The sequence below is a fragment of the Bombina bombina genome, chromosome 4 (assembly GCF_027579735.1).
Source record: "Bombina bombina isolate aBomBom1 chromosome 4, aBomBom1.pri, whole genome shotgun sequence".
In the NCBI taxonomy this organism is placed as follows: domain Eukaryota; kingdom Metazoa; phylum Chordata; class Amphibia; order Anura; family Bombinatoridae; genus Bombina; species Bombina bombina.
This window is the reverse complement of record NC_069502.1, coordinates 456,116,933-456,132,296: the sequence shown is the minus strand read 5'-3', so window position 1 is coordinate 456,132,296 and position 15,364 is coordinate 456,116,933. Positions and strand designations below refer to the sequence as shown.

General features: G+C 40.1%; 1 protein-coding gene across 1 annotated transcript in view; it reads left to right on the top strand.

Moving 5' to 3' along the window:
• LRCH3 (leucine rich repeats and calponin homology domain containing 3) overlaps positions 1-15,364 on the top strand; it is a gene marked incomplete in the record, with an annotated part of 799,481 nt that overhangs the window by 302,797 nt on the left and 481,320 nt on the right. The window contains 1 exon segment of the mRNA XM_053711931.1: positions 9,343-9,452. Within this exon segment, the coding sequence (XP_053567906.1) occupies positions 9,343-9,452 (110 nt within the window).

Sequence of the window (15,364 nt, the reverse complement as noted above, 5' to 3'; positions counted from 1 at the left end):
ATCATCCGTGTACTTTAGCTTTGGTATTGGTATCCCATAAGTAATGGATGACCCGTGGACTGAATACACTTAACAAGAGAAAACATAATTTATGCTTACCTGATAAATTTATTTCTCTTGTAGTGTATCCAGTCCACGGCCCGCCCTGTCTTTTAAGGCAGATCTAAATTTTAATTCAAACTACAGTCACCACTGCACCCTATGGTTTCTCCTTTCTTGTCTTGGTTCGGTCGAATGACTGGATATGACATGTGAGGGGAGGAGCTATATAGCAGCTCTGCTTGGGTGATCCTCTTGCAACTTCCTGTTGGGGAGAAGATATAATCCCATAAGTAATGGATGACCCCTGGACTGAATGCACTACAAGAGAAATAAATTTATCAGGTAAGCATAAATTATGTTTCTCCAAGAAGGATTGGAGAAGGGTCTGTCAGCTAGTTCCTTAAAGGGACAGATATCTGCTCTGTCTATTCTGTTACATAAGCATCTGGCTGCTGTACCAGACGTTCAGGTGTTTGCACAGGCCCTAGACAGAATCAAGCCTGTTTCCAAGCCTGTGGCTCCTCTATGGAGTCTAAATTTAGTTCTTTCAGTTCTTCAAGGGGTTCCGTTTGAACCTTTGCATTCCATAGATATTAAGTTTTTATCTTGGAAAGTTTTGTTTTTAGTAGCCATTTCTTCTGCTCGAAGAGTTTCTGAATTGTCTGCTTTGCAGTGTAATTCACCCTATCTGGTGTTCCATGCAGAAAAGGTTGTTTTGCGCACCAAACCTGGTTTCCTTCCAAAAGTGGTTTCTAATAAGAATATTAACCAGGAAATCATTTTTCCTTCTCTGTGTCCTAATCCAGTTTCTAAGAAGGACCGACTTTTACACAATCTTGACGTGGTTCGTGCTTTAAAATTCTATTTAAAAGCAACTAAAGATTTCAGACAGACATCATCCTTGTTTGTTGTCTATTCTGGTAAGAGAAGAGGTCAGAAAGCGTCTGCTACCTCTCTTTCCTTTTGGCTGAAAAGCATCATCCGTTTGGCTTATGAGACTGCGGGGCAGCAGCCTCCTGAACGAATTACAGCTCATTCCACTAGAGCTGTGGCTTCCATATGGGCTTTCAAGAATGAGGCTTCTGTTGAACAGATCTGTAAGGCAGCGACTTGGTCTCACTGCATACATTTGCCAAATTTTACAAATTCGATACTTTTGCTTCTTCGGAGGCTATTTTTGGGAGAAAGGTTTTGCAAGCAGTGGTGCCTTCCGGTTAGGTTACCTGACTTGTTCCCTCCTTTCATCCGTGTCCTATTGCTTTGGTATTGGTATCCCACAAGTAAGGATGAATCCGTGGACTGAATACACCAAGTAAGAGAAAACAGAATTTATGCTTACCTGATAAATTACTTTCTCTTACGGTGTATTCAGTCCACGGCCCGCCCTGACATTTAAGTCAGGTTCAAATTTAATTTATAATAACTACAGTCACCACTGCACCCTATGGTTCTCCTTTTTCTCCTAACCGTCGGTCGAATGACTGGGGGAGCGGAGCCTGGGTGGAACTATATGGACAGCTTTGCTGTGTGCTCTCTTTGCCACTTCCTGTAGGGATTGAGAATATCCAACAAGTAAGGATGAATCCGTGGACTGAATACACCGTAAGAGAAAGTAATTTATCAGGTAAGCATAAATTCTGTTTTCTCCAGGAGGGTCTGGAGAAGGGATTATCTGCTAGTACCTTGAAGGGTCAAATATCCGCCTTGTCTATTTTGTTGCATAAACGTCTGGCGGATGTACCAGACGTGCAATCTTTTTGCCAGGCTTTGGTCAGAATCAGGCCTGTGTTCAAACCGCTTACTCCTTTCTGGATTCTTAACCTTGTTTGTAAAGTTTTTCAGCAGGCTCTGTTTGAGCCTATGCATTCCTTAGATATTAAGATGTTATCTTGAAAAGTTTTGTTTCTTGTTGCAATGTCTTCTGCTCGTAGAGTCTCAGAACTCTCCGCGTTGCAGTGTGAGTCTCCTTACCTTATCTTTCATTCAGATAAGGTAGTTCTGCGTACTAAGTTAGGTTTCCTCCCTAAAGTGGTTTCAGATAGGAACATTAATCAAGAAATCATTGTTCCTTCTTTGTGTCCTAACCCTTCTCATAGAGAGCGTCTGCTGCACAATCTGGATGTGGTGCGTGCGTTGAAATACTATTTATAGGCGACTAAGGATTTTTGCCAGTCTTCTGCTTTGTTTGTTGTTTTCTCTGGGAAACGCAAGGGTCAGAAAGATACGGCTACTTCTCTTTCTTTGTGGCTGAAGAGTATAATTCGTTTGGCCTATGAAACTGCTGGACAACAGCCTCCTGAGAGAATCACAGCTCATTCCACGAGGGCTGTTTCCTCTTCCTGGGCATTCAAAAATGAAGCTTCTGTGGAACAGATTTGCAAGGCTGCAACTTGGTCTTCTCCACACACTTTTTTCGAAATTCTATAAATTTGATACTTTTGCCTTGGCTGAGGCTTCTTTTGGGAGAAAGGTTCTTTAAGAAGTTGTGCCTTCCGTTTAGGTTTCCTCTTTTCTGCCTCCCTTATCATCTGTGTCCTCTAGCTTGGGTATTGATTCCCAATAGTAATTAGGGCTGATCCGTGGACTCACCGTGTCATCAGAAAGAAAACTAAATTTATGCTTACCTGATGTTATTTAATTTATTTCTTGACACAGTGAGTCCACTGTTTATTTAGACAGTTTTTTGTGTTATAAACCTCAGGCAGCTCTGCACCTTGTGTTACTTCCTTTCTCTCTTTTTCCTTCAGTCGAATGACTGGGTTTGGAGGGAAGTCATACTTAACAGATTTGCTGTGGTGCTCTTTGCCTCCTCCTGCTGGCCAGGAGTGATATTCCCAATAGTAATTAGGGATGATCCGTGGACTCACCGTGTCAAGAATTACATTTATCAGGTAAGCATACATTTTGTTTTTAAAACGATAAAAATTCTGGTGTAGATTGTCCCTTTTAATACACTTTTTACCTCTGATTACCTTGTATCCAAGGCCCTGCAGACTACCCTCTTATCTCAGTTCTTTTGACAGACTTGCATTTTAGCCAATCATTGCTGACTCATAAATAACTCAATGGGAGTGATCACAACATTATCTATTTATATGGTTTTCAACAAAGAATACCAAGTAAACAGCAAATTTGATGATAAAAGTAAATTGGAAAGTTGTTTAAAAGTTAATGCTCTATCTGAATTTTGACTTGACTGTCCCTTTAATCTTTGTTGCTGCTGTTTATATCTACACTGATTTATTTTATTTTTTTTAAACTACACTGAGTCTGTTGTTTACCGAGTCTATATTCTATTATGATCTAACTTAAACTTAAAAAAAAAAGTTTTTCTCTTTTAAGGTGTATCCAGTCCACGGATTCATCCATTACTTGTGGGATATTCTCCTTCCCAACAGGAAGCTGCAAGAGGATCACCCACAGCTGAGCTGTCTATATAGCTCCTCCCCTAACTGCCACCTCCCAGTCATTCTCTTGCAGCTCTCGACAATAAAGGAAGTAGCTAGAGAGATGTGGTGAATTAATGTAGTTTATCTTCAATCAAAAGTTTATTATTTTCAAATGGTACCGGAGTTGTACTATTTTAGCCTCAGGCAGAAAGTTGAAGAAAAGTCTGCCTGTGGTCTTTGATGATCTTAGCAGGTTGTAACTAAGATCCATTGCTGTTCTCACACATAACTGAAGAGATGAGGTAACTTGAGCTGGGGGAATAGCGTGCAGGGTCTCCTGCTCTGAGGTATGTGTAGTTTTAAATTTTTCTAGAGAAATGAATATGCTAGAAAATGCTGACAATTTATTTAAGGTAAGCCTGATTACAGTGATTTAATAACGACTGGTATCATGCTTGCTGTAAAGGGTAATATTTTTATTATTTACTCACATTACTGAATAGATATAACGTTTGCTTGAAGGTGTATGAACGTTTATTACATATTGGTGATAAAACTTTATTCTGGGGCCCAGTTTTTTCCACATGGCTGACCAGATTTTACCTAGGGATAGTTTTTTAAGGCCCTCTCACTGTGAGTACAGACTGGGAGGGGCCTATTTTCCTAAATTGTGTATTAGTTTTTGCAGTTTGAAACATCCAGCTTCCCTGAAGGAGTCCCCTGAACATTTAGGACCTCTCTAAAGGGTTTTTGTGCCTTCCAAAGTCGTTGTATGGGCAGGTAGGGCCACAGTAGAGCTGTGGCAGTTTGGTGTGACTGTTTAAAAACGTTTATCGTTTTTTTGATCCGGTTTTGAAACTAAGGGGTTAATCATCCATTTGCAAATGGGTGCAATGCTCTTTTAGCCTATTATACACACTGTAAAAATTTCGTTAGATTTACTGTTTTTTTTTCACTGTTTTGCAGTTTCTGTGATTGTTTTTTTCTCTTAAAGGCACAGTACCGTTTTTATTTTTTGCTTGTTCACTGTTATTAAAGTGTTTTCCAAGCTTGCTGGTCTCATTACTAGTCTGTTTAAACATGTCTGACATAGAGGAAACTCATTGTTCATTATGTTTAGAAGCCATTGTGGAACCCCCTCTTAGAATGTGTACTAAATGCACTGATTTTACTATAGATTACAAAGACCATATTCTGGCTTTAAAAAAATTATCACCAGGAGAAATTGACAAGGAGGAAGTTATGCCGTCTAACTCTCCCCACGTGTCAGATACTATAAATCCCGTTTAGGGGACGCCTAGTACATCTAGCGCGCCCATTGCGTATACCTTGCAAGACATGGCGGCAGTTATGAATCATACCCTTACAGAGGTATTATCTAAACTGCCAGGATTGCAAGGAAAGCGAGAAAGCTCTGGGACTAGAATAAATACAGAGCTCTCTGACACTTTAGTAGCTATGTCTGATACACCCTCACATTATACTGAAGCTGAAGCAGGGGAGCTTCAATCTGTGGGTGAATTTTCTGTTTCAGGGAAGATACTTCAATCTGATTCTGATATGTCTACATTTAAATTTAAGCTTGAACACCTCCGCGTATTGCTCAGGGAGGTTTTAGCAACTCTGGACGACTGTGACACTGTTGTAGTCCCAGAGAAATTATGTAGATTCGATAAATACTATGCAGCACCTACTTACACTGATGTTTTTCCAATCCCTAAAAGGTTTTCTGAAATTATTACTAAGGAATGGGATAGACCAGGTGTACCGTTCTCTCCCTCTCCTGTTTTTAAAAAGATGTTTCCTATAGACGCCGCTACACGGGACTTATGGCAGACGGTCCCTAAGGTGGAGGGAGCAGTTTCTACTCTAGCTAAGCGTACCACTATCCCTGTCGAGGACAGTTGTGCTTTTCTAGATCCAATGGATAAAAAATTAGAGGGTTACCTTAAGAAAATTTTTATTCAACAAGGTTTTATTCTCCAGCTTCTTGCATGCATTGCCCCAGTCACTGCTGCTGCGGCTTTCTGGTTTGAGTCCCTAGAGGAGGCTCTACAGGTTGAAACCCCGTTGGAAGATATTATTGACAAGCTTAGAGCCCTTAAGCTAGCCAATTCATTTGTTTCTGATGCCGTTGTTAATTTAACCAAGCTAACGGCTAAAAATTCAGGTTTTGCTATTCAGGCGTGCAGGGCGCTATGGCTTAAATCCTGGTCAGCTGACGTGACTTCAAAGTCTAAACTTCTCAACATTCCCTTCAAAGGACAGACCCTATTCGGGCCTGGACTGAAGGAGATCATTTCTGACATCACTGGAGGAAAAAGTCACGCCCTTCCTCAAGACAGGTCCAACAAATTAAGGACCAAACAGTCTAGTTTTCGGCCCTTTCGAAACTTTAAGAGTGGCGCAGCTTCAACTTCCTCTAACACAAAACAAGAGGGAACTTTTGCCCAGTCTAAGCCGGTCTGGAGACCTAACCAGGCTTGGAACAAGGGGAAACAGGCCAAAAAGCCTACTGCTGCCTCTAAGACAGCATGAAGGAGCAGCCCCCGATCCGGAAACGGATCTAGTAGGCGGCAGACTCTCTCTCTTCGCCCAGGCTTGGGCAAGAGATGTCCAGGATCCCTGGGCATTGGAAATTGTGTCCAAGGGTTATCTTCTGGAATTCAAAACCTCTCCCCCAAAAGGGATATTTCATCTCTCACTTTTATCTGCAAACCAGATAAAAAGAGAGGCATTCTTACATTGTGTTCAAGACCTTCTAATTATGGGAGTGATACACCCAGTTCCGCAGGAGGAACAGGGTTAGGGCTTCTATTCAAATCTGTTTGTAGTTCCCAAGAAAGAGGGAACATTCAGACCAATCTTAGATCTCAAGATCTTAAACAAATTTCTCAGAGTTCCATCCTTCAAGATGGAGACTATTCGGACCATCCTTTCTATGATCCAGGAGGGTCAATATATGACTACCGTAGACCTAAAGGATGCTTATCTTCACATCCCGATACACAAAGATCATCATCGTTTTCTCAGGTTTGCCTTTCTAGACAGGCACTACCAGTTTGTGGCTCTTCCCTTCAGGTTGGCCACGGCACCAAGAATCTTTACAAAGGTTCTAGGGTCCCTTCTAGCGGTCCTAAGGCCGCGGGGTATAACAGTAGCCCCTTACTTAGACAACATTCTGATACAGGCGTCGACTTTTCAAGTTGCCAGGTCCCACATGGACATTGTTCTGGCATTTCTGAGGTCCCATGGGTGGAAGGTGAACGAAGAAAAGAGCTCTCTATCACCTCTAACAAAAGTTTCATTCCTAGGGACTCTGATAGATTCGGTAGAAATGAAGATTTACCTAACGAAGGCCAGATTGTCAAAACTTCTAGACTCTTGCCGTGTTCTTTATTCCACTTCTCGTCCTTCAGTGGCTCAGTGTATGGAAGTAATCGGTTTAATGGTAGCAGCAATGGACATAGTACCGCTTGCCCGCCTACATCTCAGACCGCTGCAACTTTGGAATGGGGATTACACAGATTTGTCCCCTCTACTAAATCTGGATCAAGAAACCAGGGATTATCTTCTCTGGTGGCTATCTCACGTCCATCTGTCCAAGGGGATGAGCTTCCGCAGGCCAGATTGGACTATAGTAACGACAGATGCCAGCCTTCTGGGCTGGGGTGCAGTCTGGAACTCCCTGAAGGCTCAGGGCTTGTGGACTCAGGAGGAGGCTCTCCTTCCAATAAACATTCTGGAATTAAGAGCGATATTCAATGCTCTTCAGGCTTGGCCTCATCTAGCTGCGGTCAGGTTCATCAGATTTCAGTCGGACAACATCACGACTGTAGCCTATATCAACCATCAGGGGGGAACAAGGAGCCCCCTGGCAATGTTGGAGGTTTCAAAGATAATTCTATGGGCAGTGGTTCACTCTTGCCATCTCTCAGCTATCCATATCCCAGGAGTAGAGAACTGGGAGGCGGATTTTCTAAGTCGGCAGACTTTTCATCCAGGGGAGTGGGAGCTCCATCCGGAGGTATTTGCCCAGCTGATTCAACTATGGGGCAAACCAGAACTGGATCTCATGGCGTCTCGTCAGAACGCCAAACTCCCTTGTTATGGGTCCAGGTCAAGGGATCCCCAGGCAGCGCTGATAGATGCTCTAGCAGCACCCTGGTCCTTCAGCCTGGGTTATGTGTTTCCACCGTTTCCTTTGCTCCCTCAGCTGATTGCCAAGATCAAACAGGACAGAGCTTCGGTGATTTTGATAGCTCCTGCGTGGCCACGCAGGACTTGGTACGCAGATCTGGTGGACATGTCATCCTTTCCACCATGCACTCTGCCGCTGAGGCAGGACCTTCTACTTCAAGGTCCCTTCAAACATCCAAATCTAATTTCTCTGCGTCTGACTGCTTGGAGATTGAACGCTTGATTTTATCAAAGCGTGGTTTTTCCGAGTTGGTCATTGATACCTTAATTCAGGCTTGAAAGCCTGTCACCAGGAAAATCTATCATAAGATATGGTGTAAATATCTTCATTGGTGTGAATCCAAGGGTTACTCATGGAGTAAAGTCAGGATTCCCAGGATATTGTCTTTTCTTCAAGAAGGATTGGAGAAAGGATTGTCAGCTAGTTCCTTAAAGGGACAGATTTCTGCTCTGTCTATTCTTTTGCACAAGCGTCTGGCGGAAGTTCCAGACGTTCAGGCGTTTTGTCAGGCTTTAGTTAGAATCAAGCCTGTGTTTAAACCTGTTGCTCCGCCATGGAGTTTAAATTGATAGATATCAAGCTTTTATCTTGGAAAGTTCTGTTCTTGGTAGCTATCTCTGCGGCTCGAAGAGTTTCAGAGTTATCTGCCTTACAGTGTGATTCCCCTTATCTGATCTTCCATGCAGATAAGGTAGTGTTGCGCAACAAACCTGGGTTTCTTCCTAAGGTGGTATCTAATAAGAATATCAATCAGGAGATTGTTGTTCCGTCATTGTGTCCTAATCTTTCTTCAAAGAAGGAACGTCTGTTACACAATCTTGAAGTGGTTCGGTGCTTTAAAGTTTTATTAATATGCTACTAAAGATTTTCGTCAAACATCTGCATTGTTTGTTGTCTACTCTGGACAGAGGAGAGGCCAAAAGGCTTCTGCAACTTCTCTTTCCTTTTGGTTAAGAAGTATAATCCGCTTAGCTTATGAGACTGCTGGCCAGCAGCCTCCTGTAAGAATTACAGCTCATTCCACTAGAGCAGTGGCTTCCACATGGGCTTTTAAAAATGAGGCTTCTGTTGAACAGATTTGTAAGGCGGCGACTTGGTCTTCGCTTCATACTTTTTCTAAATTCTACAAATTTGATACTTTTGCTTCTTCGGAGGCTATTTTTGGGAGAAAGGTCTTACAGGCAATGGTGCCTTCCGTTTAAGTTCCTGCCTTGTCCCTCCCTTCATCCGTGTCCTATAGCTTTGGTATTGGTATCCCACAAGTAATGGATGAATCCGTGGACTGGATACACCTTACAAGAGAAAACAAAATTTATGCTTGCCTGATAAATTTATTTTTCTTGTGGTGTATCCAGTCCACGGCCCGCCCTGTCATTTTAAGGCAGGTGTTTTTAAAATTTTTAAACTACAGTCACCACTGCACCCTATAGTTTCTCCTTTCTCTTGCTTGTCTTCGGTCGAATGACTGGGAGGTGGCAGTTAGGGGAGGAGCTATATAGACAGCTATGCTGTGGGTGATCCTCTTGCAGCTTCCTTTTGGCAAGGAGAATATCCCACAAGTAATGGATGAATCCGTGGACTGGATACACCACAAGAGAAATAAATTTATCAGGTAAGCATAATTTTTTTTTTTTTTTTCTTTCTGATTAACAATGTGTTGAAAGCATTACTGTCACTTTGAACAGATATAAATGTCCATTGTTTTCACAGATTTGCATCAAAGGTAAATTTCACATATTCAAATACTTAAATATTGAAGCCTGCAAGAGTGCACCAGACCTCCCTGATTATGAACGGAGACCTCTTGGCTTTAACACATGGTGAGTTTTCCTTTTCTATGCACATTCTAGAATAGCATAAATAATTTAACTATAAAAGCAAACGTTTGCAGATCCTTTTGTCAGGGAAAAGAGTTAAGATTATATATAAATAACTGCATACAAAACAAAAATGTAATTCCCTGTAAAGCTGTCATTTTATTAGTAAATTTGTATTGTTTTGCATTCCATGGACACACACCTTGAAAAGTCTATCAAGTATTGCTTATATTATGTCCTCATTTCCTCTGTCTAGTATGTAGAAAAGTACGTTTTTGGAACTCTTTCGAAATTTTGCCAGCCTGGTGGAATTAGCTGGATGGGGGCAGTATAAATACTTTAAAATATTATAACATTTTCTGTTATTTATAAAAGCTTGCCAAAACACATTTATTGCATAATTTAACAAGAATAGTTTAAATGATAATTTGGGCAACAAACTTTGAATGATTTTAATTTTAGCTCAATATTGACTTAAATTTGAATCAGGTGAGGAATAAAATCAGCTGAGTGGTGTTAATAATACATAGATTTTGGGGAGATCGCTGGAATGTACTTTGACCTTTTTTGAGAAAGGTAAAAAAATGTTTGCCCAAAATACTGGAGAATTGTTAGCATAGAGGAGGAGGCAAAGACACCCCAGCCAAAGGCTTAAATACCTCCCCCACTTCCTCCATCCCCCAGTCATTCTTTGCCTTTCATCACAGGAGGTTGGCAGAGAAGTTTTTGGAGTAGTTCCTTATGGAGGGTAGTACTCTTCGAGATGGAACTGGAGTTTTAGATAGTCTTGTCAGTCTCTCAGTGAGAGCATTGACGAAAGTTATAGTCTGGAGATGCAGGGAGAGTCTTTCTGCGAACCCATCCAGACTCATATTAACAGCTCCTTAAGCAATCAGCGTTGACGAGTTTTGCTGCCTGCTTTCTTTACTCAAGCCTATGTCAGAGGTGCTGCTACAATCTGTCAAGCTTAAAGGACCGTGTCACTGTTCCACGGCATAGATTCCGGTAAGATTGTTTTCATTACTTTATTCTCTTGTTAACGATAGAAGACAGGGTCACAGTGGGACTCCTTTATCTTTATGGAATCAAGGGTTAATATCTCCTGAGGGGGATTATTGAACAGTGGGACTTTTTCATTGTATATTGTTATGTGATTTGACTGCTCATGTGCAAGAAAGTTTGGGCTCCTAGGCTGATACGGAACATACAGGTTTTTTTCATTGGAGAGCTGCACAGTTTCTTTCTTTCATGTAATTGGCAAGAGTCCATGAGCTAGTGACGTATGGGATATACATTCCTACCAGGAGGGGCAAAGTTTCCCAAACCTCAAAATGCCTATAAATACACCCCCCACCACACCCACAATTCAGTTTTACAAACTTTGCCTCCTATGGAGGTGGTGAAGTAAGTTTGTGCTAGATTTCTACGTTGATATGCGCTTCTCAGCATGCTGAAGCCCGGTTCCTCTCAGAGTGCAGTGAATGACAGAGGGATGTGAAGGGATTATTACCTATTGAATGCAATGGTCATCCTAACGGGGATCTATTTCATAGGTTCTCTGTTATCGGTCGTAGAGATTCATCTCCTACCTCCCTTTTCAGATCGACGATATACTCTTATATACCATTACCTCTACTGATTCTCGTTTCAGTACAGGTTTGGCTATCTACTTTATGTAGATGAGTGTCTTTTGGTAAGTATGTTTTCCTTTTATTTAAGACACCCTCAGCTATAGTTTGGCACTTTATATGTAAAGTTCTAAATATATGTTTTATACTTATATTTGCCATGATTCAGGTTAATTAGTATATTTCCTTCTTACAGACTGTCTGTTTCATTTTTGGGAAATGCATATGAAAAAATTATTTCTTACCTGAAAATTTTTTCAAATTTACTTTCTTTCTAAATAGCTGGCAGTTAGGCTCGCGGGAGCGCAAAATGCTATAATTTATTGCGTCATTTTTGGCGCGAGAATTATGTTTGTTGACGTTATGACATCATTTCCGGCGTCGTAGTTGGCGCCAAGAGTTTTCACGTAGTTGCGTCATCTATGACTCTCGTGTTTGTTTCAGACGTTTTTGGCGCCAAAAAGTATTTGTCAGTTTGGGCGTCATATGTGGCGCCAGATTTTTTTGACATTATTTAAGTCATTATTTCTTTTTGCTTCTGGTTTCCAGAGGCTTATTTTGTTTGCATTTTTTCCCATTCCTGAAACTGTCATATAAGGAAATTGATAATTTTGCTTTATATGTTGTTTTTTTCTATTACATATTGCAAGATGTCTCAAGCTGACCCTGTTTCAGAATCTACTACTTGAATCCTGATGTCGGTTCTACCAAAGCTAAGTGCATTTGTTGTAAACTTGTGGTAACTGTTCTGTAGTTTGTGTTAGTTGTCATGATAAACTTTCAAAAGCAGACAATATTTCCATTAGTAGTAATCCATTACCTGTTGTTCCTTCAACATCTAATGTTCAGGATATTCCTGTTAATGTGAGAGAATTTGTTTCTAATTCTATTCAGAAGTCCCTGTCTGTTATACCACCTTCTATTAAACGTAAAAGGTCTTTTAAAACTTCTCATAAATTCGATGAATTTTTATGATTTATCTATCTCTGATGAGGATCTATCTGGTTGAGAAGATTCTGCCTCAGATATTGACACTGACAAAACTTCATATTTATTCAAAATTGAGTATATTAGTTCTTTATTAAAAGAGGTGTTGATTTCATTAGATATGGAGGAGACTAGTCCTCTTGATATTAAAACCAGTAAACGTTTAAATTAGTTTTTTAAACCTCATGTAGTTATTCCAGAGGTTTTTCCAGTTCCTGATGCTATTTCAGATGTAATTTCTAGGGAATGGAATAGTCTGGGTACTTCTTTTTTTTTTTTTTTTATTACAGTTTGTAACATACATAAATCAGAAATGAAATAAACAGTAACATATCTGGAAACATGGTTATTGTTCACATAAGGGATATAAAGTCCATTTGCAGCATATAAGTCTTGAGTCCATATGAGAATTCAAAAGAATGCTGGTTTTAGGGCTTCACCCTCCAGTAAGAAAGTAAAGTCCCTTACAGTCTGGACCATCCATTTCCAGAAAAGAAGATTTTTTTTTTTCTTTTACAATAAACAAAACTAATAACAATAAACAGTGAACATATATGGTTTCCATATTTTTTGGTCAAAATCTAAGTATGTACACATAGCTTTAGCTAAACAATATGTCTAGAGTTCGTGAGATATTGTCCCTTTTTTCTCTCTCTTCTTTTCCCTTCCTTTTTGTTCTTCTTTCATCGAAAAACATACAGCTACCAAGAATGCACAATACCAGCAATTACTTAGCAATTTGTTACATTAATTGGTTACTTCGAGTCTTCTATACAAACTCAAGTATACATATCCTATGCTACCAACAAAAAATGGATATGTATTTTTAAAAAAAAGAAAAGACGAAACAAAAAGAAAAAGAAAAAGGATCAACAGGAAACAGCCACCAAAAAGTAGGTAAAAGTAAAATAGATAAGAAACCTGATCTCCATTGGTACTCTAGCATACATGAAATTTTTCCTTTCCCTTTCTTCTCACCTTTCTTGATTCTGCTTATCTTAATATACCCCCTTGTCTCTTTCTTCTCCAGAAATTGTGTGGTGAGTTCGCTAACTTAAAGGATAGAAAAGTTGAAATTAAAATCCGATCTGATATCTGGGTGGCGACTTGTGGGAAGCGAGGGGGGCCGGAAGAGAGAGAAAAAAAAAAAAAAAAAAAAGACTAATAGAAGGAGTTGGGGAGGACGACTCCCCTTATTTGTTCCTAAACCACGATCTAGGAAATATACCACGGTCTATTTGCTGTTGTACCCAAATAGATGATTGATGTTGGAGGACCGCCTGTCTCTGCATCTCAACAGGGAGAGCAAGAATATAGTTCTTCCATTTGTTATAGAATCTAATAATCTGTTTCGGATTGGTAGCTCTTAAGTTACATTGTTCCATCACCATTTGATGTTGTGTTTCTTTCAGGAAGTCTGTAAATTTAGGGGGATTGTGGTTTCTCCAATATTTCAATATTAAATTCCGACCTGTCAATATGAGCAAATTAATGAATCTGTTGTTGGGAACAGCCACAGTATAGTTACATAGGAAGAATATCTGATTTAGAGTCAGCTTAAACTTTACCCCCATTGTCTTGTTAGCCCAAAAATTAATCTTCTGCCAGAATTGAGTTATTTTCGGGCAATCCCAGAAACAATATGTTAAGTCTGCCTTTTCCTTGGAACACTTAGGGCAATTACTTTTAAACTGCAAAAGTAAATGTGAAAGATACTAACACTCTCAGGCTCTGTAGCTGACCCAGAACATTAGCGAATCTCCAAAACGCTAATGTGAGAAAACATGGAAAAGAGGTGCAGGGTAGCGCTAATGAAAGCACAGAGCTCAATTTGTATATGGTATATCTATACTAATATGGTGATGTATAAAAAATATATGTCTAAAAAAGATAATAACTATGTGAATCTTTAAAAATTTATTATACAATAATCGTATAATCATATAATCGTATAATCATATAACAATAGTGCCGGCACTGATTAAAACAGTATAATAAAAGGACATAAACATAAAATACATAAACAATGGGTGTTGATTTCAAGTAATATTGGCAAAAGATAAAAATGGCAAGAGAAAAAAAGTTAGCTTGCTAAGTATTTTGGCAGCCTAAACTTCAAATGTGTCCGTATTGGATAATTCACAAATGTTCTCATATAGGGCACATTAAATTACCGTCTCTGCTATGTGTGGAGTTGTCCGTTGTTTTTATTAAGTCCCGTGACTTTGTGCAGAGTGATTCTCCTGGTGTAAGTAGAGCAAGTATTAATGTAGAGAGCACGCTGGTAATTGTAATCCTTCAGTGCTTGCTGTGAGTGATCCTGTAGCGTCCTAGGGTAATGGCCACAGTGGCAGATGTAAGGGTAGGTCCTGGGACCCAAGGTATTAGCTGGTTTCTGATGCTTTGTTTGACAGCTGTACCAAACGAGTCCTATTACCCTTACAGTATCAGAGTCGGGAGTGTGCTTCAAACCCCAGATGTATTGCGGTAATCATAAGGTGGACATAAGCGGTAGGCAGATCATGGGCCGGTTGATTAAGCATATATCAGCCTCTGTGTATTGTGAGAGGGATATTGCACCGTACCTACTGTAACCACTTGAATCAGAGTAGAAGTTATGTGCAGACGAGCAAATCTACGCGTTTCAGCCCGATAGGCCTTTATCAAATTACTTTTAGCCTGACTCCATTTTGCCAGCCTAGCTGGCGTGAGATAAACCCTATTTAATATTTTCAAATGCGATTCTTTCCATGCACTCATACATGTGGCTCCAGTAACAAGTTTAATACTTTGCTTTAAGGTCTCACTCTCTACCCTCAGATTTGCTTCGAGCCACTTATTCGTCAGAGCCTCGATATTCTTAATACCCAAAGACTTCATAATCATATCATAGAATTGGGAGATAGTGTTCACCCCCTCACGATAATGTGTTATGGCTTGCTTAACCTCGCTGTTGTTTATCTCAGGACCTGTTTCTTGTCTCAATTCCTCAAGCCAATGCCTGAGTTGCAAATATGCGTAAAAGTTTGACCTTGGGAGTCCAAACTGTTGAGAGATACTTTCAAACGACCGGAGCCTGAAATTATCATTTTCGCATAGCTGTGATACATAAATCACTCCTCTTTCCGCCCAAGCCCCAAATGTCGAAGGAATCAAGGCCGCTGGAAAACTTGGATTGCCTAAAATTGGTAGAACTTCTGATTTCCGATATTCTATTGCCAACTCCTTACAAATATTCTGCCAAGCCTGTATAATAAATTTAAAGGTAATTAACTGATTAATTTTGTCAGGTAATTTGCT